Here is a 21,980-nt window from a genome sequence, read left to right on the forward strand (position 1 = left end):
CAGGCAAGAACACTGGAGTGGGTTGCCATCTCCTTCTCCAATGCATGAAAGTGGAAAGTGAAAGTGAAGTTGCTCAGTCGTGTCTGACTCTTAGTGACCCCATGGACTGCAGCCTACCAGGCTCCTCCATCCATGGGATTTTGCAGGCAACAGTACTGGAGTGGGGTGCCATTGCCTTCTCCAGCTTAACCTCATAGTAATAAAAAATGCAAATGTTGAAGCAACAGTAACATGAAAAATATTTTACCTGTCAACTTAGCAAAAATAACAAATATGGTATCAAACAGGAAAATAGGTACTTCCTTGAAACAACCTTCCTGGAAGGGCCATTTGGTAAAAGTCTTTAAAATGTGCATTCTATTTTTAGGTATTTATCCGAAGTAAAAGCTTATGGATGTGTGCAAAGACTTAGTTAGCTACTTGTTCACTAAGGCTTTGTTTATAAAAGTGGTAAACTAGAAACAAGTTAAATGCCTAGCAACAGAAAAGAGTCTAGCTTGTGGTCCATGATAGTTTCATGCAGTCATTAAACACAATGGCACAGAATGACAGTCCTTAACCAGGGCTTATTCATCAAGTTCACCTGTGGAACTTCAAAAAAACCATGGTGCCCCACACCCAGAAATTCTGATTTCGTAGGTCTGAGTCTGTGTTATACTCTCAGTTGGAAACTACTGTTGTAGAAGTAGATTTAGTGACACAGAAAACTCTCATTACATTGTGGAAAATAATTTTAGAAAAACAGACCACATTATCATAAGAAAGTATATTCTCACCAAAGTGTGTATAAAGGAACATATCTCAACATAATAAAAGTCATTTATGATAAACCACAGCCAATATAATGCTCAATTCTGTAAAGCTGAGAACCTCCCCACTAAATTCAGGAACAAGACAAGGATGCCCACTCTCACCATTGCTATTCAACATAATATTGGAAAGCCACAGCAATCAACAAGAAAGAGAAATAAAAGGTATTCAAATTGGAAGAGAAGAGGTGAAACTGTCACTGTTTGCAGAAGCCATGATTCTCTAAACAGAAAACCATAAAGACTTGCTATGCAAACTATTAGAACTAATAAATGAATCCAGTAAGGGGACTTCTCTGGTGGTCCAGTGGTTAGGACTCCACACTTCCACTACACAGGGCACAGGTTCCATCCTTGGTCAAGGAGTGCACACATCCCTACTGTGCAGTGCAGCCAAAAAAAAAAGCAAAGGAATTCAGTAAAGTGGCAAGATATAAGATTAACATATTTAAATCTGCTGCATTTCTTTATACTAACAATGAAATATCAGAAAGAGAAAGCAAAAAAAAAAAAATTCCATTTAAAACTGCATCATTTTGGCACAACACTGAAAATCAATTATGCTTCAATAATAAATGAATAAATAAATAAAACTGCATAAAAAAGAAACCTAGAAATAAGCTTAACCAAGGAAGTGAAAGGCCTGAAAACTATATGCTGAAAACTACAAAACACTGATAAAAGAAACTGAAGATGATTCAAAGAAACAGGAAGATATCCCATGCTCTTGAATTGGAAGAATTAATGTTATTAAAATAGCCATGCTACCCAAAGCAATCTACAGATTAAATGCAATCCCTATCAAAATATTTGTGACATTTTCCACAGAACTGTAACAAATAACCCTAAAATTTATATGGAATCATGAAAGAACCAGAAATGCCAAAGCAGTCCTGAGGAAAAAGGATCAAGGTGAAGGCATAGCCCTTCCAGACTTCAGACTATACTACAAAGCTACAGTAATCAAAACAGCATGGTACTGGCACAGAATATAGAGCTCAGAAATAAACTCACACACCTATAGCAGATTAATCTCTAACCAAGGAGGCAAAAGTATACAAAGGAGAAAAAAGTCTCTTCAGCAAGCGGTATTGGGAAAGCTGGACAGTCTCATGTAAATCAGTGAAATAAGAATATTTCTGAATACCACATATAAAAATAAACTCAAAATGGTTTAAAGACCTAAATATAAGACACGACATCATAAAACTCCTAGATGAGAACATAGGCAAACTGGACATAAATCATAGCTGTATTATATTAGATCAGGCTCCCAAAACAAAAGAAATAAAATCAAAAGTAATCCTACTCAAACTAAAAAGCTTTTGCACAGCAAAAGAAACCATCAACAAAACAAAAGTCCACTAAATAGAAGAAAATATTTGCAAACGATGCAACTGACAAGGGGTTAATATCCAAAATATACAACAGTGCATTCACCTCAATATCAAAAAAGCAAACAACCCAATAAAAAGTTGGCAAAAGACCTAAACAGACATGTTTCCAAAGACGACATACAGATGGCCAACAGGCACATGAAAGATGCTCAATATCACTAATTATCAGAGAAATGCAAATCAAAGCCACAGTGAGCTATCACCTCATACTGGTCAAAGTGGCCATCATCAAAAAGTCCACAAATAATAAATGCTGAAGAGGGTGTGAAGAAAAGGGAATCCTCATACACTATTGGTGGGAATGTAAACTGGTGCATCCACCATGGAAAACAGTACAGAGTTTCCTTAAAAAATTAACACAGCAACACTATTTACAACAACCAAGACTTGGAAACAACTCAAGTGCCTATCAACAGACAATTGGTTTAAGAGTGATGTATATAAACACAGCAGAAGATTACTCGGCCATAAAAAAGAATGAAATACTGCTGTTTGCAGCAACATGGACCTAGATAATATCATACTAACTGAAGTCAGACAGAGAAAGACAAATATGTGATATCATTCACGTATAGAGTCTAAAAAACAATACAAATGAATGTATACACAGAACAGAAACAGATTCATAGACATAGAAAACAAACTTACAGTTGCCAAAGGGGAAAGGGGAAGGGGAGAGATAAAGTAGGAGTAGGGGATTAACGAATACAAACTACTATGTATAAAAGAGATATCAACAAGAGCACAAGAAACTATATGCAATTATCTTACAATAACCTGCTGCTGCTGCTAAGTCGCTTCAGTCGTGTCCGACTCTGTGTGACCCCATAGACGGCAGCCCACCAGGCTCCCCTGTCCTTGGGATTCTCCAGGCAAGAACACTGGAGTGGGTTGTCATTGCCTTCTCCAGTGCAGGAAAGTGAAAAGTGAAAGTGAAGTTGCTCAGTCATGTCAGACTCTTAGCAATCCCATGGACTGTAGCCTACCAGGCTCCTCCATCCATGGGATTTTCCAGGCAAGAGTACTGGAGTGGGGTGCCATTGCCTTCTCCGTACAATAACCTATAGTGGAAAATAATCTGAAAAATATGTATATATAACTGAATCACTTGTGTTATATACCTGACACTAATAAAATATCGTAAATCAACTAGGCCTTCCTTTTCCTGTATTATGGCAAATTAGATATCCTCAATGACTTGACTGAAGAAAATTTAAAAGCTAAATAGCATTAAAGAGAAAAATCTCCATACGCTTGAATAGAGAAAAGACCAGGCTATATACTTCAACATGTTATTGGTGTGTGTGTGCATTCTCAGTCATGTCCGATTCTTTATGATCCCATGGACTGTAGTCAGCCAGGCTCCTCTGTCCACGGAATTTTCCAGGCAAGAATACTGGAGTGGGTTGCCAATAGGAGGTGGTTCCTCCTCCAGGATCTTCCTGACCCAGGGATCAAACCTGTGTCTCCTGCATCTCGTACATTGGCAGGCAGGTTCTTTACCACTAGCACCACCTGGCAAGTGGTTATCTCTAAATGATGGAATTATTGCCTATTTTTTCTTTTTCCTATTTTTTACTCTTCCTCTGTGAATCTGTTTCTGTTTTGTATATACATTCATTTCTTTTTCCTTTTTGTCATTTTCTCCTGCCAATTTCCAGAACTCATACATATGAATTCTTATTAGGAAAATTAAAACTAAACATTCCCCTCTTATAAATCACAAGCTCATTTACAAGAGAAATGTCTGATAATCAAATAAGAGGTTCAGGAATTCTAAACAAAGCTTTATACATCTCTTTTTGGATGGAATTTTTCTCTTAGTTGTTTTAAATTCCCTGTCTATATTACATCTCTACCAAATTTCAACTATTCCAAAGTTTATACGTGATTATAAAAGAAGACTCATTTCAAGAAAGTCAACACTGACTGAAAGGCAACCTTTGTTCACTGCAGCAGCTCTCACCTTTTAGACGGCCCAGGCCAGGAAATCTGACAACAGCATAGTCCAGGCTGTACTGTGCTGTGTTTAATCGCTCAGTCGTGTCCAACTCTCTGCAACCCCAAGGACTGTAGCCCGTCAGGCTCCTCTGATGGGAATTCTCCAGGCAAAAATATTGGAGTGGGTTGCCATGCCCTCCTCCAGGGGATCTTACCAGCCCAGGGATTGAACCTAGTCTCCCACACTGCAGGCAGAGTCTTTACCACTGAGCCACTAGGGAAGCCCAAGAATCCTGGAGTGGGTAGCCTATCCCTTCTCCAGGGGAACTTCCTGACCCAGGAATTGAACTGGGGTCTCCTGCAATGCAGGTGGACTCTTTACCAAGTGAATAGCTCAGGCTATACAAGGACAAAGCTAAATTCAAGTATGTAATAAGCAGGAAGACTAAGCAAAGGAAAAACATCTTACTTCTCCATTTCTAGGTGGATCCTCCATAGCTGTTGCCTCCTCAAGCAGACCGATGCTTGATGACATGTTTGTGCTGAGTTTCCCTAGTGATGCTGCCTCCAGCAGCTCATTCATTTTCTTCCTGGTTTCCTCCTTTGTTACAGCCAGTTCTCTCTTTAGGATCTCTGCACGATGCCAATGCTGCCATTCTGTAAAATGGTGTTGGAGAACTTGTTTCCGGTTATGCTCAGTGGCCAGTTGTTGTTTTCTAAGCAACAAAGCACTTCCATTAAAAAAGAAGCCATTTACTGCTTTTTAGTTGATAATATAAATGAAATACAAGTCTAAAGAAGTTCTAGAGATGCTACATCATAGCTCCAGTTTGTTCTTTTATTTAAGCTCAAAGGAGTCATTTTATAAAATTCCCCAGTGCAAAGGCTGTGCTCAAAGAAGAAAATGGCACCTCAAGGCACTGCCTCGGAAGAAAGAGGGACTGTTCTGTTCTGTCGCACCACAAAGACTTGCTAAATTTTTTTATTATCATAATACAGTTTCTGAGAGGTTCTGGAGGGGAAGGAGCAGAAAGAATAGGTATTCAGGTAACTACTTGAAAAAAATATATGAATGGATGAGGGAGATATTCAACTATACTTGCAAATCTAAGGAAGACAGGTTTGGGAGGAGAAAGGGACAAAACTTAACAAGTGAATTGTCTATAATTAGTTAAGTATAAGACATAAAAATAAACATGAATTTACAAGGGTGAACCTTGCAGAAGGACTTGGTCAGGGAAAGGATCTCTGCAGAGAAGGACTTGTTTACCAAAGCCATAAAGTGCATGAACGAAGGACTTCCTTGTGCAGACACTTGTTAACACTAGAAGTACGTGAAGGAATACACAAGGCACTTGCTCCCACAGAGCTCACTCATAATCTAGCAGGGGATCTGGTTCACTCTCTTCCTAAGGAAGAGCTCCTTTTGATTCCTGAAAACTTCGTGATGTTAGGGGACATGACTGAGTGGAGTTGGGAACTGCCAGCTACATTCCCCTCCCAAAGGGGCTCTCAATTTGAAGACATTTTGGGGATAGCCAGGTGACAATTCAAGCATAGAGGTCTCTGAGATCAGTCTATAAGTGGATGATTATCATCTCCGAAGAAAGGAGATGTAGAGCTTGGAACTTATGTCACAACCAGGGTCCATTTTGAGATTTAAAATCTAATATTGTTTAGATACCTACTAATTTTACCTTGTAAAGGTGACTTGAATAAGTTCTCTACAACACTATTTGCATATTCACTTCTGTTAAACATATGTAACACTTAACCCTCCTCATGGACTTTTTGGGGTCATATCAAAAAAAATCCTAAGGTTTTAAGCCAATGAGTCAGAAGAACATTTCTACAGTTCTTACATGCTTAAAGTGACTTTTAAACCTTCTGTGACTGACACCTACACTAAGGAAAAAATGTTACACCATGACTTCAATATAAGCTTGTGTGTGTATGAAACAAAGTATATATAATTGCAACAAAAGTTTTGTCAAAGGATATTTACCCTTACTACCAGAGATGTACTCCAATGTTTCTTTTCTAATCTATCCTATTTTTTAAAAAACATACCTTGTCTTGAGGCTGATTTTAGGAACCATTAATGAGTTAAAACCCTTAATTTGAAAGACTACTCCAGAGTCACAGAATTTAACATATGTCAGAGGAGTTGGGTGAAATAACCAACTAGTGAGAGTAATGTTGATTGAAATAATAGAATTTAGGATAAATGCTAACAACAATTCTGCCAACAGCATATTTCATTATATATAATTGTTTCTTTCTAATGCAATGATAGATAAAAAATACTTGGTGATTGACTGATGGTTTTCATAGTAAAAATACAATATGGTAATAAACATTTATATATAATATTTTTACTTTGATAGAAAAAAAGAAAAGGATTTGAGACTGAGTGACCTTGGAATAAAAATTTTAAAAGAAATAAGACTAATAAATCAGGTAACAATGCAGGAAAGAACAAAGCTCAAAAAATTTCAATGTCTAAATAATGAAACAAACAAAACACCCTATGGCATTTTACTCAAGTGAGTGGAAATTGTAAATTTCCACAGGCCAGAAGATGTATGTGCTCTGTCTAATTAATGTAAAATTTGATTTACATCAATCTGGGCATGAAGGAGAAGTGTGAAGTCTACCTGATATGTTAATTTCATGTTTTTATAGCAAAATCACTGCAGATGGTGACTGCAGCCATGAAATTAAAAGACACTTACTCCTTGGAAGAAAAGTCATGACCAACCTAGATAGCATATTTAAAAGCAGAGCCATTACTTTGCCAACAAAGGTCCGTATAGTCAAGGCTATGGTTTTTCCAGTGGTCATGTATGGATGTGAGAGTTGGACTGTGAAGAAAGCTGAACTCTAAAGAATTGATGCTTTTGAACTGTGGTGTTGGAGAAGACTCTTGAGAGTCCCTTGGACTGCAAGGAGATCCAACCAGTCCATTCTGAAGGAGATCAGCCCTGGGATTTCTTTGGAAGGAATGATGCTAAAGCTGAAACTCCAGTACTTTGGCCACCTCATGCGAAGAGTTGACTCATTGGAAAAGACTCTGATGCTGGGAGGGATTGGGGGCAGGAGGAGAAGGGGATGACAGAGGATGAAATGGCTGGATGGCATCACTGACTCGACGGACATGAGTCTGGGTGAACTCCGGGAGTTGGTGATGGACAGGGAGGCCTGGCGTGCTGTGATTCATGGGGTCACAAAGAGTCGGACACAACTGAGCAACTGAACTGAACTGAACTGATAGCATAAACAGCTAAAAGCTGCACTGGACTCTTGACTGTCAAGGAGAGGGATTATTTGGATAGTATGAAAAGGCAAAGAGAAAAATACTTTTGGAAATATAACAAAAGACTAAAGAGTTAAAAAAAAAAAAGTGGGTTGAAAATGCATGTTTATTATTGTGTTCAGAGCTTTCCCTATAGTGAATATGCAGGGATTCGAGGATGTACTTGGGTTTGTGGGAATGGTAGGAACACAGAAGCCAGGGATCCAGAGACAAGGCTGGTTCTGCTCTTGCTCCCTTGTGGTTCCCTTCAGCAGAGTGACACTTTTGCAGACAAGCCCATTTTTATACCTTTAAAATGATGATACTAAAAGCATAAATATTTCTGAAACTGAAAAATCACTTCTTAAAAGCTCAGTCAGATGTGATTTACTTCGGCATGCTAACCCAAAGAAATAGTTCCAAATAAACATAAAATGAAGAGGTCCTTTATGGATCCTGTCCCAATATGGTTCCAGGGTGAAATCAGGGAATTTCTGATAAGAGTATATAAATTGATCATTATAATTATATAACAAATGCAGAGAAAGGCTGTCTCCAAAGAACTAAGTAGATAAAATGTAATAGGTCCAAATAGGAATTTAAATATGAGCCAGGCTGCTCAGAATCAACACCTCAAATGCTACGTATCTGTTGATCTAAAACACTAGTCAGAAGAACACTAACTAGATAGGGGACCCTGGGTAAGCAACTGAAAGTGTCTCAGATTCCGCTTCAAAAGTGGTGTCATTCTAACAACAAGCCCTATACTGCCCCATTGCACAGGAGTCTGTTTTTAAAGATGTAATTAAATTTTAAAAAGAACCTGAAAATATAGAACAAGTGCATGTAAGGTAACAGCCCTATCCAAGGACAAGACTATTAGATATCTAAAAGGTCAGTGTCTTGAATTTTTTAAAAGGAAGTGAGAAATGATAAACAAATAACCATATGCTAGTGATCCAATAAGAGTGCTGAAATCTGATGCAGAACACAAAAATAGCAACGATGCAAACAGCTGCATTTGGGGTGAGCGGGTTCAGCAGGAACAGGAATGCATAAGCTAATGCATTCTGAAATGCACCAGGTAGCCCCCTCCAGGGAAAACATGGAAGATAACACAATTCTACTTTAGAGAGATTTAAAGTGAGCCAGCCAGGGCAAGTCTGGCTGGTCCTCCTGCCTCTCTGGCAGACATACTAGGAGCTTTACCAGCTTTGGATGCCAAGTAATTTCTAGCCTCTCAAATGGATACTGCGATGAGCGTGAAGGGAAGGGCAGTGGACCGTGATTAACAGAGATGCTTCATAAAAGACTGCCCTGCAGCACGCTGAAATCAGGAGTTCAGAAATGGGGACTACCTGACAGTCTCTCGTCAGTTCTGCCTTCCCACCCCTAGCTAGCCTGGCGGGTTCACCCCAGCCTTTCCCACACAAGCTGAGTATGTACTGGCTTACCAGTTTTCCCCTAAACTGAAAAATGCTCTCTTCTACTTAGTCATGATCTGTCTCTCTCAAAAGATGGGACCCAAGAGTTCCTATTTTTAAAAAGCTGCTTGGGGGACTGTAATGCATGATAGCCAAGTCTATGTCACTCCTAAGTTTTTTATCTTATTGCGCCGTCTGTTGCAATTATTTTTAGTATTTGGGTAAATTTTTAACTTCCCCAACTTAGATTGAAAACTCCTAAAAGGCAAGAATGTTCAACACTCTTTTTAGTTCCTCTGCAGGTACTTAAGAAAAAGTCTACTATACAGTAAGCATCAGTAAAGCTGACCAGGTGAATGAATACATGCTCTCAGACAGAATAAATGAATGAGTGAGTGAATAAATGTCACGGTTTGAAGGATGACAAAGGGCCTGCCACTGTACTCTCCAATCCCCATCACTGACATTTTGGGCACTGTTTGCAGACACTGCCTAATAAAGTGTAAGTTTCCTAGGAGGGATAACATCAAATTGAGGAGTACAGAGACGGAGTATGAGGAGCTAGAGGGACACAGGGAAGAGATGAAAGCCTGGTCCAGGAAAGGCCCAAAGCACTTGTTCAAGGGAAGGCAGGGTTGAGGATACTGTGGAGATTAGTAAGAGAAGGACAGAGATGCTTCCCAGGAAAGAACTGAGGAATCGGGAGAGTAGGCTCAGGAACGGTGGGGAGAGGATGTAGAAAACAAGCCCTGCTTCTTCCCAGTGTGTCCGGGCTGGCTGTAAATGGAAGGAATATGGTGGAGAGGCAGAATGGAAGATCTGGAGCCAGCTTTCAAAAGTGAATATGTTAAAGAAATTACAAATACAGTTCAAGTCCAATACCACCACAGCCAAGGGTCTAACTTAGCATTGTGTGCCACCATTTCGTTGTACTACCTGAGTGGCTAAATCCTTAATTAAGAGTTCGGGAATATCTGTCAATGTTCCAACTGTATTACAATATTGTACTGACATTCTATATACACCGAAACTACTTTTAAAAGAAAAAAGATAGACAAAAATTCCTATTAGGGAATTTTTAAGAAAATTTAGAAAATAAACCTTTAGAAAAAGGTGTATCTTTCAGGAGAAATACATGGATGAGTGAGGCTCTGAGCACAAGCTCAGTAAGAAAAGAAGGTGACTAAATCAGGAATGAGAAGAGAGGGATTTATTGTTGCTCCAGAGAGAAAGTGGGAAGAACAGAAAGGAAAGAAGGCAGAGAAAGAAGCCCCAAATGCTGGGCCCTGCAAGGGGGACAGGCCAGTAAGAGGAAAGCCCAAGTGGCAAAAACAAATGTGGATTCAAGAGCTGGAGCCTCAGGACAGAGCTGACATCTGAGAAACAGACACAACACATGATTTTCATGTCCAGGTGAATGGGCTGAAGAACCAACGATGTCCTGTCCATCTGTTAAGAGTTATAATTTCTATAATGGGTAACCCATTTACAATAAGTGCTCTCTATCCTTTGATCTCACTATTTAGGAAAAAAATGCTTGAAAATGTATAGAGTTAAATTACAGAAGAAGAAGCAACCAACTTCATTCATCCACTGGCTCACCTATTATTCATCAATTATGTATTTAGCGTTTACAGAGAAACTGGGAGAAACTCTGACGAGCATGGCAAAGGGGATCCTGGCTCTCCTGACACCCTTAGTCCCACTGACACTTCTTGGTTTCTGCTTGTAGTAGCTACCTTTGAGCTTTTTTCTCTACCTCTAATAACCCAACCTTCTTTGCACAAAATCACCCAAAAATTTCCTAAAACAATCTCTAGAATGAAGAACAACATGCAGAAAGCCAGGGATTTGTAGGAAAGCAACATGAAGGACAGTGTAGCTCCTTTTCTATATTTCTACCTTGATTTGTTATTTATTAATTACTGCTCTTGTTTCACATCTACAACCATCTAGAGTCAACGGCAATATACCTGAAAAACATGACTATCTTAGGGAGCCATCACCTAGATTTTCTTTAACTAGGAGCAGCATAGTATAGGAAAAAGCATCTGACTCAGCATCAAAAGGACCAGGCTCTAGTCTTGGATGGGCTACTTGAAGCTTTATGACCTTGACAGAGTTGTTCATCCTTTCTGTGCCTTATTTTTGCAATGTGTAAAATGAGGGGCTGGATCAGATACTCCTTGAGGTATTTCTTCCTACTCGAAGAGTTTCTTGCTCTAAAGGTTTATAGTAAAAAAAAATTATTATAAGTTAAATATTTTCTAACTCTGACAGTTAAAAAAATGTAGTCTCTGTGCTAAGCATTTAAAAATAGGCACTTGAAAATAATTCACAGATATGAGACAAGAAGTTCTAAGATCATCTTTAAAAAAAAAATTGGCACACAGTGCTATTATGAAATCCCCATTTAGTGCTTTTATATTTAAATAGCTTAATTGGAATGGAATCTCAAGTTCTTCAGATTTTTCTTCTATAGGTTTCTTCTTCTGGCATGTAAATTTCACAGACCACTCTGAACTTTAACATCTTAGTTTCCACTCCTGTTATGCCCTCACTCATGATGTTTCCCCTTTGCAACATCTCTAATTTCCTTCGCTTTTTTATCCAACAAATCCACCCAATTCTTTGGTCAATCACTGGGTCCTCAAAATTTAGAAGTAAATTGTAAAATGCTCCTCCCCCACACTGAAGATATTCCCTCAGCATACTGTAGGAAAGGAAAATTGTCTAAGTCACCATCCTGCTTAAAAACCTTCAGGCATTCACCTTTATCTACCAAAGAATGCCTAAACTCCTTGTCTTACCATTTAAGGCCTTTCACAAGTTTATGAACTTGACAACCACAGGCTTGATGATTTCCAGCCATATTTCATGCCATCATCTCACTCCTTACTTCTACTGAGGAACATCCCACTAACCGCATGCAGAATCCAACTTAAGACCCATCTTCTTGATAAAGTCCTTCCTGATATTCTGTAGGAGCCGCCTCAGTTACTTCCCTCTAGTAGGTTCTCAACAGCCAAAGGAGATACATTACAAAGTATATAATGCTAGTCCACACCTGTACTATTTCTAGATTTCATCTTCCCCACAAAACTGAGTTCTTAGAAGATAAGGGGTCATGCGTCAGGCTCCTACGCACCCACCCCATGGCCTGATGCTGTCACGGTGATGCACAACTCCAGCGTGACACTCCCTTCTATCAATACATGATGATACTTTCACATAGGATTCATCCAATTTTCCACCCAGAATGAACAAGAGGATCGCTGGTTGAGAAGTGATTAAACCCAAGACCATGAACTGCTCCCTCCAGCTTTCCTCACCAATAAACAAATGGTTCCTTCCACATCTATGATTTTGGTTCAAGAATGCAAAGTTGAGCTTGGAAATCAAAAGAAGAAAACATAGTGAAAGTTGATAGAGCAAAAGAAAGTTTTCTTTGAGGACAAATTCTGTGTCATTCACAAGTCTAAGAGGGAACTGATATAAAGGTGTCAAAAACCTCTAAATAAGATGTGGGGAAGTGGGAGAAATCATTCTTGCAAGGTTTGCTCTCCCAAATGGATGTTCGTTACCTATGTCTGTAATTAACATTCTATGTGAGGACAGTGATTTCTATCAATGAAAATCACTAGCACATAAGCTAAAATCTGTCTCCTAAATTGTAAGATGGTCCAGGGTGCAATGCTACTATATCAAAGGACAAGGGAAAAAGCATAATACTAGCTTCCTTTAAAAAAAGAAAAGCATGTACATTTGTATATTTTAATCCAAATTTTTTTGCTTATAATGTTCAGTTAAAATTTTCCAGTTTGGGATGTAACAGAGAAGAACAGTGATATATTTTAAATGTAAATGAGATGATTCCAGTGAACAGCATTTTTAGAGCTTATTTTTGGGTTCTTCAGGAGGAAACATGTCCTACATAAACATAGAAACATAAACGTATGTCCTACATATACATTTTCATAGTATATAATTCATGGTATTAATATAAATAATAGTACCTGTTTTCTTCTCTAAGGTAATTTTCTATGGCTTGAGTCTCTCGCCCCAACTTCTGGGATCTCGTGTAGTCTCTCCAGGCCCGCAGGACCTTCAGTTGCAACTTCCAGTCGGACAGGGTCCCAGCTTTCCCCAGCTTAATCCTATGATCAAGAATCAGCTTGTGCCAGGCAGAGAAATACCGTTTTTGACACTGCAATGGAAACATTGGAAAATCAGTGCTAGGGTTTCTAATATCTACTGATGGGAACCCTCTCCTCAGATTTCCCCCTCATACTTTTTCTAACAAATCTAGGAACTTCATGGAAGGGGAACAGACAACTGCTTTATGCCAATAATGATGAGAAACACTCAAGTCTTGCAGCTAAGGCACTATCAGCCTCATGACTTAAGCTATTACTACAATATTTAACTCTTGTCTTAAGGCACTAGTCCTACATAGAGCTGGAGTAGCTGTCACATCTAAGATCTAAGTTAAGAGGCCTATTTGGGAGACTTGAAAGGTCTGCTTCACAGAGATCTCCCGTGCCAGACTGTCCTGGGGCTTCAATGCCAACCGGGAACATCACTGATGTCCTACACAAACGAACATAGGAGATCCCATAGCATGGAATGCAGTTTCTGGTGCCTCGGAACAAGACAGCTAAAAATGGCTTCAGCTGAGCTACCACTGACCACGTCAGGGTTTTGGTGAGCACTCCAAGAGAAACTAGATACCCAGGCTGCTTGCAATCTTCCACTATATGTATCTGACAACAAATCAGCCAAGGTATACTGACCCTAAGGATGTCCCCAGAGGAGTACTTATGGTCCCAGGCTAAGACCTACATCTTCTATTTTCACATTTTATGCTCCTACTTCATCAAATTACTTTCAGTTCTTGGCCTTATACCAACCACACTGTTTTTGCACTTCCCCATTTATGGTCATATTAATTTCTCTGTCCTTTTATGCCCTCTCTTTGCCTGATGACTTCAGGAGTCACCTCTCTCAGGAAGCCCTCCTATTACCAACTACTCTCCCCACATGCAAGTACTCTTCCCCTGGGTTGCCAGAGCAACCTATGCTTTCTACAGTTAAAGCAGTCCTCATACTATATTATAGTCACCTGATACCAGTCTTCACAAGACTGTGAGCCTCTAGAGGAGGGCCTGGCAGATCTGAGAGTGCACCACATGTGCATGCTCAGTTGCTCAGGCATGTCTGACTCTGTGATGCCATGGACTGTAGCCGCCAGGCTCCTCTGTCCATGGAATTCTCCAGGTAAGAATACTGGAGTGGGTAGCCATGCCCTTCTCCAGGGGATCTTCCCAACTCAAGGATCAAACCCAGGTCTCCTGCATTGGAGGTGAATTCTTTATTGTCTGAGCCCCAGGGAAGCCCCGTACTACATGTGGGGGGCACTACATAGAAAGTAACTGCATAGAAAGTGACTCTGGGAGGTCCAAGAGGTGCCTAGCAACCAGCGTCAAGAACTTGGGGGCCATAGCAGGGTTGGCCCTATTTACTGCTTCTTTCTCTTTAAAAATACTTATCCTTCACTATTTTAACATTTAGTAAGCACCCATTGTGTTTGAATTTTGGGATTCTGAACAAGTTTTTTTAAGATATAATCTCTGCGTTTGTGAGGTTATAGGGAGAGAGAGTATATAACTTAAAGACCAATAACATAGGCGAGCATAGGCTGGAATTCCTAGAATAGCTCATTTGGCCTGAAATATTTTCCACAAAAGAAACCGATTATATTGTCATTTAGACAAACTACAAAATCTTGTTTTTTATAATTTTCCATTAGGAGAAACCACAAAAGTCTTTAAATAGTCCTTGTTCCTTCTCCATTATGTCAAACGAGGACAGATTTTCTAGACTTTCACCTTAGATCCCATAAAAGGAAAAGCAGGAAGGATGGAGAAAGTAAGAGAAAAGGGAGGAAGGACAGAATGAATGAAGGGAAATTCACTGAACATAAGATACATTTTTAGTCATAACAAGGAAAAGATGCACAGCTGCCTGTTGAGCGGGTATGGTTTTTTATTATTATTTGTTTATCTATCCCAAAAAATACAGCATGAAAAAAATAGTGTTAACTTGTGCACTGTAGTCTAAAGAAAACATCATATCTATTTGCCACATTCACTTAAGAGTTTCTTCTTAAGTGACTTGATGAAATATTCTATATATAGGTAACTATCTCTAATTTTAACTCCTGGAATATTTCTAACAATTAAATAGTACAAACATAATCCACCTTGATGATAATAGCACTATTAAGAGCGTCCTTCTTGGATTTCCACATTCTTTCTCTCTGTAAAATTCAAAGCATTTTCCATGTACTATTTTATTAACTCATAGACCATCATTACAAAATAGACTCCAGATATTATGATTTACCTTACCAAGCCAAATTTCAAATTGAAAAGGGATAATGGCTAAATTCACAAAGTGAAGAGTTCGTGGTATACCTAAAGCTAAAATGAAAACATTCAGGCATCCTGATGACCCTAATATACCAGGCTATGGAGAACAGTGTGGAGATTCCTTAAAAAACTGGAAATAGAACTGCCTTATGATCCAGCAATCCCACTGCTGGGCATACACACTGAGGAAACCAGAAGGGAAAGACACACGTGTACCCCAATGTTCATCGCAGCACTGTTTATAATAGCCAGGACATGGAAGCAACCTAGATGCCCATCAGCAGATGAATGGATAAGAAAGCTGTGGTACATATACACAATGGAGTATTACTCAGCCATTAAAAAGAATACATTTGAATCAGTTCTAATGAGATAGATAAAACTGGAACCTATTATACAGAGTGAAGTAAGCCAGAAAGAAAAACACCAGTACAGTATACTAACACATATATATGGAATTTAGAAAGATGGTAACAATAACCCTGTGTACGAGACAGCAAAAGAGACACCGATGTATAGATCAGTCTTATGGACTCTGTGGGAGAGGGAGAGGGTGGGGAGATTTGGGAAAATAGCATTGAAACATGTATAATATCATGTATGAAACGAGTCGCCAGTCCAGGTTCGATGCATGGTACTGGATGCTTGGGGCTGGTGCAGTGGGACGACCCAGAGGGAGGATAGGGGAGGGAGGAGGGAGGAGGGTTCAGGACGGGGAACGCGGGTATACTTGTAAAAAAAAATTAAAAAAAAAAACAAAAAACTTCTCTTAAAGAGGAAGAGCAAATTATTTGCTTTTTTTATACTGAAAGAGAAAGAATTTGATACATCACTTGCCTCAGTAGAAAAGCACTGCTGGAAAACATGAATTTAAGAGGGGGAAAATTTGAGTTTGTAAACGCCATAGTCAATATATTAATATTTCTTTAAAAATACTTAAGTTTAGACTTTGAGAGCAACATGATCAGTTTTGAAGGTCTGTAATTCAGTTTCACTACATAGAAGTTAATAGCAGCAAAGTGACATACTCATATGGTAACTGCTCTCTTGAAATCACCTTGCCATTGGTTTTTATCCCTGCCTACTCAAAAGAGCAACCCAGCAATCCCATTTAAATTAAAAAAAATAAAAGTATGAATCAATAGTCACTTGGTTATTCTTGATTCACAGTAAACATTATTTAGACAAACAGGAGTCCCATCAAAGTGTTTGGAAGAAAAATATTTGAGAGAGGAAAAAAGTCTTGGTTCTGTCTGCTCTGGGAGAAGATGCTAGCACTCTGTTCTTACTGAGAACAGACAAGAAGTGACACAGCTGACAGTCACCATCTACTTATCCTTCCTATTATGTTCCCCCAAGCAGAGTCCCCACAGTGCTCAGGCCTGCTTCTCCTCTACAGTTCTCCACTCTGGAACTACAGAAGGGCTCTATCCCTTTACTCTATGAAACAAGAACTATACTTAAAATCAAAGCTGGTTGGAAAAGGAACAGATTCTGCTTAAGCCAGAGAACCATGTTTGAACAAGGCAGACAACTAGTCTTATCTCTCTCTGCTTCTTACCTAGCTCATTTATTTCTGCACCATGTTTTTATGTCTAATACATTCTCAAATAAAGTCATTTGCTCTTTTGCTAACTTCTAACATCTCTTTTTTACAGTTGTGGTGATAATTAAGACTTGTTACAGGTAAATAAAATGCTGGAAATCACTGTGGGAAGAACTGCGCCTAAGTACATATCCACCTGCACTGCAGGCAGATTCTTTACCAACTGAGCTACCAGGGAAGCCCAATGTTTAAAATAAAATACTACAAAGTGAGTTCAAAATTGGAAAAGGAGTACATCAAGGCTGTATATTGTCACCTTGCTTATTTAACTTATATGCAGAGGACATCATGTGAAATGATGGCCTGGATGAATCACAAGCTGGAATCAAGGTTGCTGGAAGAAATATCAACAACTTCAGATATGCAGGTAATACCACTGTAATGGCAGAAAGCGAAGAAGAACTAAATAATTTCTTGATGAGGGTGAAAGAGAGTGAAAAAGCTAGCTTAAAACTCAACATTCAAAAAACTAAGATCATGGTATCTGGTCCCATTACTTCATAGCAAATATATGGGGAAAAAGTGGAAACAATGGCAGATTTTATTTTCTTAGGCACAAAAATCTGTGGACAGTGACTGCAGCCATGAAATTAACAGATATTTGCTCCCTGGAAGAAAAGCAAATCTAGACAGTGTATTAAAAAGCAAAGAAATAACTATGCCGCAAAGGTCTGTCTAGTCAAAGCTAAGGTTTTTCCGGTGGTCATGCATGGATGTGAGACTTGGACCGTAAAGAAGGCTGAGTGCCAAAGAACTGATGTTTTTGAACTGTGGTGTTGGAGAAGACTCTTGAGAGTTCTGTGGTCAGCAAGGAGATCCAACCAGTCACTCCTAAAGGAGGTCAACCCTGAATATTCATTGGAAAGGCTAGTGCTGAAGCTGAAGCTCCAATACTTTGGCCACCTGATGCCAAGAGCTATTTCACTGGAAAAGACCCTGATCCTGGAAAAGACTCAGGGCAGGAGGCGAAGTGGATGGATAGAGGATGAGAATGTTGGATGGCATCACTTACTCAATGGACATGAGTTTGAGCACACTTCGGGAGATAGTGAAGGACAGGGAAACCTGGCCTGCTGCAGTCCATGGGGTTGCAAAGACCTGGACATGACTGAGCGACTGAACAACAACTACAAAGTGAAATTTAGAAAGTTTTTAAGTGAAATGCTTTTCTTCTTTCAAAATCTTCTACAAAACATCATTCAGTCATTAAGGATTCCACTCAAGAGAAGAAATGACAGCTCACTCTGCTAAATTTATTACCTGCACTGGAGTTGCCCTCCTTTTGTTGGCAAGAAAAGCTCTTCCCTGAAGTGTAATCACACCGCTGTCACTGGGAATGATTGACGTTAGGTGGAACAGCAATTTGCTATCTAATCTTCATTGTAATTCTAACCCTGTCACCAGAGATGCTTGTTCTGATTAATGAACTGGGTAACTCATCAGAATTCCTCCGCTATTTCCCTTTTGTCAGAAAGCGCAGTGATAATTGCATCAAAATTCTCAGTCATGGAAAAATAAACAATGAGTTGTAAAGAGGACAAAAATGTCAACAAGTTTACAATTTATTTTTGCCGAATGGAACTAACTGTGGTGCAACTAGTGGTCTAGGGGAGCCAACCAAGGACCGAAGGTTAGAAACAAAGGGCTCAGCTGACTCTTGGCTGCTGCCAGGCCCAAAGAAACAGACGTCCTAACACTACACAAGAAAGCAATCCTCCACATCTCTTTTCCTTTTGGAGGACAACTATCTTGAGGCAGAGGACCCCACAGACACTAAAAAGTGCCTGGAAGGTGGAGGGGAGGATCTTTCAATTTATTCATATGGTGTAGCACATTGATCTGCATATATTGAAGAAATCTTGAATCCCTGGGATAAACCCCACTTGATCATTAAAAGGTATATGATCCTTTTAATGTGTTGTTGAATCTTGATGATATAGCACTGAAAAACTGTACCCTATATCCCATCTTACTCCTGATTTGAGAAAATTATTGTGCCCCCCCCAACCCCTGAAGACATACACTCTTATAACTACATAAATACATCAATGAAAAAAAGATCAGTTTTCAGCACTCAGTGCTAAGACCTGGATTCGCTGTTGGGTTTCATGGAAAAGCCTAAACGTTGACAACCAGTGCTATGTGAAACACTCACACTGGCTACAGACAAAAGGTACTTTTGTTATGGACTGACAGCTGTGGTGTCATTTTACTTCTGTATTTAATTTTTTCCCCTTCACTTTTTTTTTTCCCCCTTCACTTTTAAACTTCAAAAAAAGAATAAAACCCACTTTATGACAGAAATTTGACAAACATATCCAAAAGCAGAATACAAGAATAAACCCCCTCAGTCAGCTTCTTCTGGAATTTAAAAATAAATTCCAGACATCAGATATTGTATCATTTCACCCACAAATGCATCAATATGTATTACTAACACAAGGACATTTTGTAAATTCTTCTTAATTCTTCTAAGAAGCTTCAATCAATAATATTGCTGCAATTATCTAATTCAGTTTCACTGCAGAAGTAGCAGAATTTCAGAAAGCAATTGCTTAGTTTCATCATATTACATTTTTAACCAAGAAAACACTCTGGGATCTTTTAAAGAATGACATAGTACAGTCCATAATCTGACTCTTTACTAGGATAGGGCTCCTTTCCCAACAAAGCCTGTAACAATTTTATAACCTCAAGTCTTTAGAGAAGGCCAAACTACCGGTCCCCATCATCTTCTCTTTCATCCCCTTCTAAACCTTCTTCCGTCTTCTACCCATCTCTACTCCCTGCCCATTCTCCCCACCCTAGCACGACTGTATCCTCCCCACCCCCCACCCCTGGCAACTATAACCAAAAGTACAGTTTACCTCAGAATATATTAGACAAATGCTGGATCCAGCTCTAGTGTTGTCTGACAGAAGACAATGATGTGAAGTCATTTGTCCTCACCCATATGGTTCTTAAGATCCTTATAAATATTCACCTGAATGTCTAGTGTTCAGGGGAAAAAGATATTCTACTCTGTATAACTTAGAGAATGGGCTTCATTTATGCCAAAGACTCTTTTATTAACTTTTTAAAAAGCATAATCTAATCAACACTTTTAAAAAGATTTAAAAAAAACCACATGCTTCTGAATTTGAACCTCTTGGATCAAAATGGCATTTTGAAAAGCAAAACACCATTGCAATGTTTTGATAAATTGGCTCTCTCTCCCTGTCCCTTCTGTTAGAGGGGAGAGTAAGGAAGAGTATAGTAACAACTAAATACATAGCCTCTTTACTAATACCAACAAAATTTTATTTAGAAATTTTCCACTGAGTGGCTATATAAAGTAATACATAATAATGCTTCAAAGTCGTCCTAAAATGCACACCACATGCTACCCTTGGTAATAAGAGAGGAAAGTTACATGAATTCCAATATTCTTCATGTGTGTGCCCAACATTTCTCTTACTTTGCAGTTTTATATGTAAAAAGGCTTTTCTTTCATTTCCTTGTCCAAACATAAGACAACATTATCGAGAGGAGAACAGCAATTGCTATGTTTCAGCTCAGAAATGGTTGTGTTTCAGTGCTATGTAGCCAGTCCTGCAAAACTAAGATCTCTGGGAGGGAATCATGACGTATAAATGAGGTTCTTACCTACATTGTACAGGAGGCAGTGATCAAGACCATATCCAAGAAAGAGAAATGCAAAAAGGCAAAAATGGTTGTCTGAGGAGAACTTACAAATAGCTGTGAAAAGAGAAGAGAAAGGCAAAAAAGAAAAGAAAAGTTATGCCCATTTGAATGGAGAATTCCAAAGAATAGCAAGGAGAGATAAGAAAGCCTTCCTCAGTGATCAATGCAAAGAAATAGAGGAAAACATTATAATGGGAAAGACTAGAGATCTCTTCAAGAAAATTAAGTGATACCAAGGGAACATTTCATGCAAAGATGGGCACAATAAAGGACAGAAATGGTATGGACCTGACAGAAGAAGATATTAAGAAGAGGTGGCAAGAATACACAGAAGAACTGTACAAAACAGATCTTCATGACCCAGATAATCACGATGGCGTGTTTATTGCGCCACCTAGAGCCAGGTCACCCACCTAGAGCCAGACATCCTGGAGTGCGAAGTCAAGTGGGCCTTAGGAAGCATCGCTAGGAACAAAGCTAGTGGAGGTGACGGAATTCCAGTTGAGCTATTTCAAATCCTAAAAGATAATGCTGTGAAAGTGCTGTACTCAATATGCTAGCAAATTTGAAAAACTCAGCAGTGGCCACAGGACTGGAAAAGGTCAATTTTCATTCCAATCTCAAAGAAAGGCTATGCTAAAGAATGCTCAAACTATCACACAATTGCACTCATATCACGCTAGTATGCTCAAAATTCTCCAAGCCAGGCTTCAACAGTACATGAACCGTGAACTTCCAGATGTTCAAGCTGGATTTAGAAAGGGCAGAGGAACCAGAGATCAAATTGCCAACAGCCACTGGATCATAGAAAAAGCAAGAGAGTTCCAGAAAAAACATCTACTTTTGCTGTATTGACTATGCCTTTGACTGTGTGGATCACTACAGACTGTGGAAAATTCTTAAAGAGATGGGAATATCAGACCACCTGACCTGTCTCCTGAGAAATCTGTATGCAGGTCAAGAAGCAACAGTTAGAACTGGACATGGAACAACAGACTGGTTCTAAATCAGGAAAGGAGTACATCAGGCTGTATCTTGTCTCCCAGCTTATTTAACTTATGTGCAGAGTACATCATGAGAAATGCTGGATTGGATGAAGCACAAGCTGGAATCAAGATTGCCGGAGAAATGTCAATAACCTCAGATATGCAGATGACACCACCCTTATGGCAGAAAGTGAAGAAAAACTAAAGAGCCTCTTGATGAAAGTGAAAGAGGAGAGTGAAAAAGTTGGCTTAAAACTCAACATTCAGAAAACTAAGATCATGGCATCTCGCCCCATCACTTCATGGCAAATAGATGGGGAAACAGTGACAGACTTTTATCTTTTTGGGCTCCAAAATCACTGCTGATGGTGACTGCCGCCATGAAATTAAAAGATGCTTGCTCCTTG

General features: G+C 39.2%; 1 protein-coding gene across 1 annotated transcript in view; it reads right to left on the reverse strand.

Moving 5' to 3' along the window:
* KIAA1407 (KIAA1407 ortholog) overlaps positions 1–21,980 on the reverse strand; it is a 99,912-nt gene that overhangs the window by 44,890 nt on the left and 33,042 nt on the right. Inside the window, exons 8-9 of the mRNA XM_010845352.1 lie at positions 12,883–13,073; positions 4,617–4,863 (exon numbers count right to left, since the gene is read on the reverse strand). Coding sequence (XP_010843654.1) covers positions 4,617–4,863; positions 12,883–13,073 — 438 coding nt within the window. The remainder of the gene's footprint in view (positions 1–4,616; positions 4,864–12,882; positions 13,074–21,980) is intronic.

Source organism: Bison bison, unplaced genomic scaffold (assembly GCF_000754665.1).
Source record: "Bison bison bison isolate TAMUID 2011002044 unplaced genomic scaffold, Bison_UMD1.0 scf7180017864215, whole genome shotgun sequence".
NCBI lineage: Eukaryota > Metazoa > Chordata > Mammalia > Artiodactyla > Bovidae > Bison > Bison bison.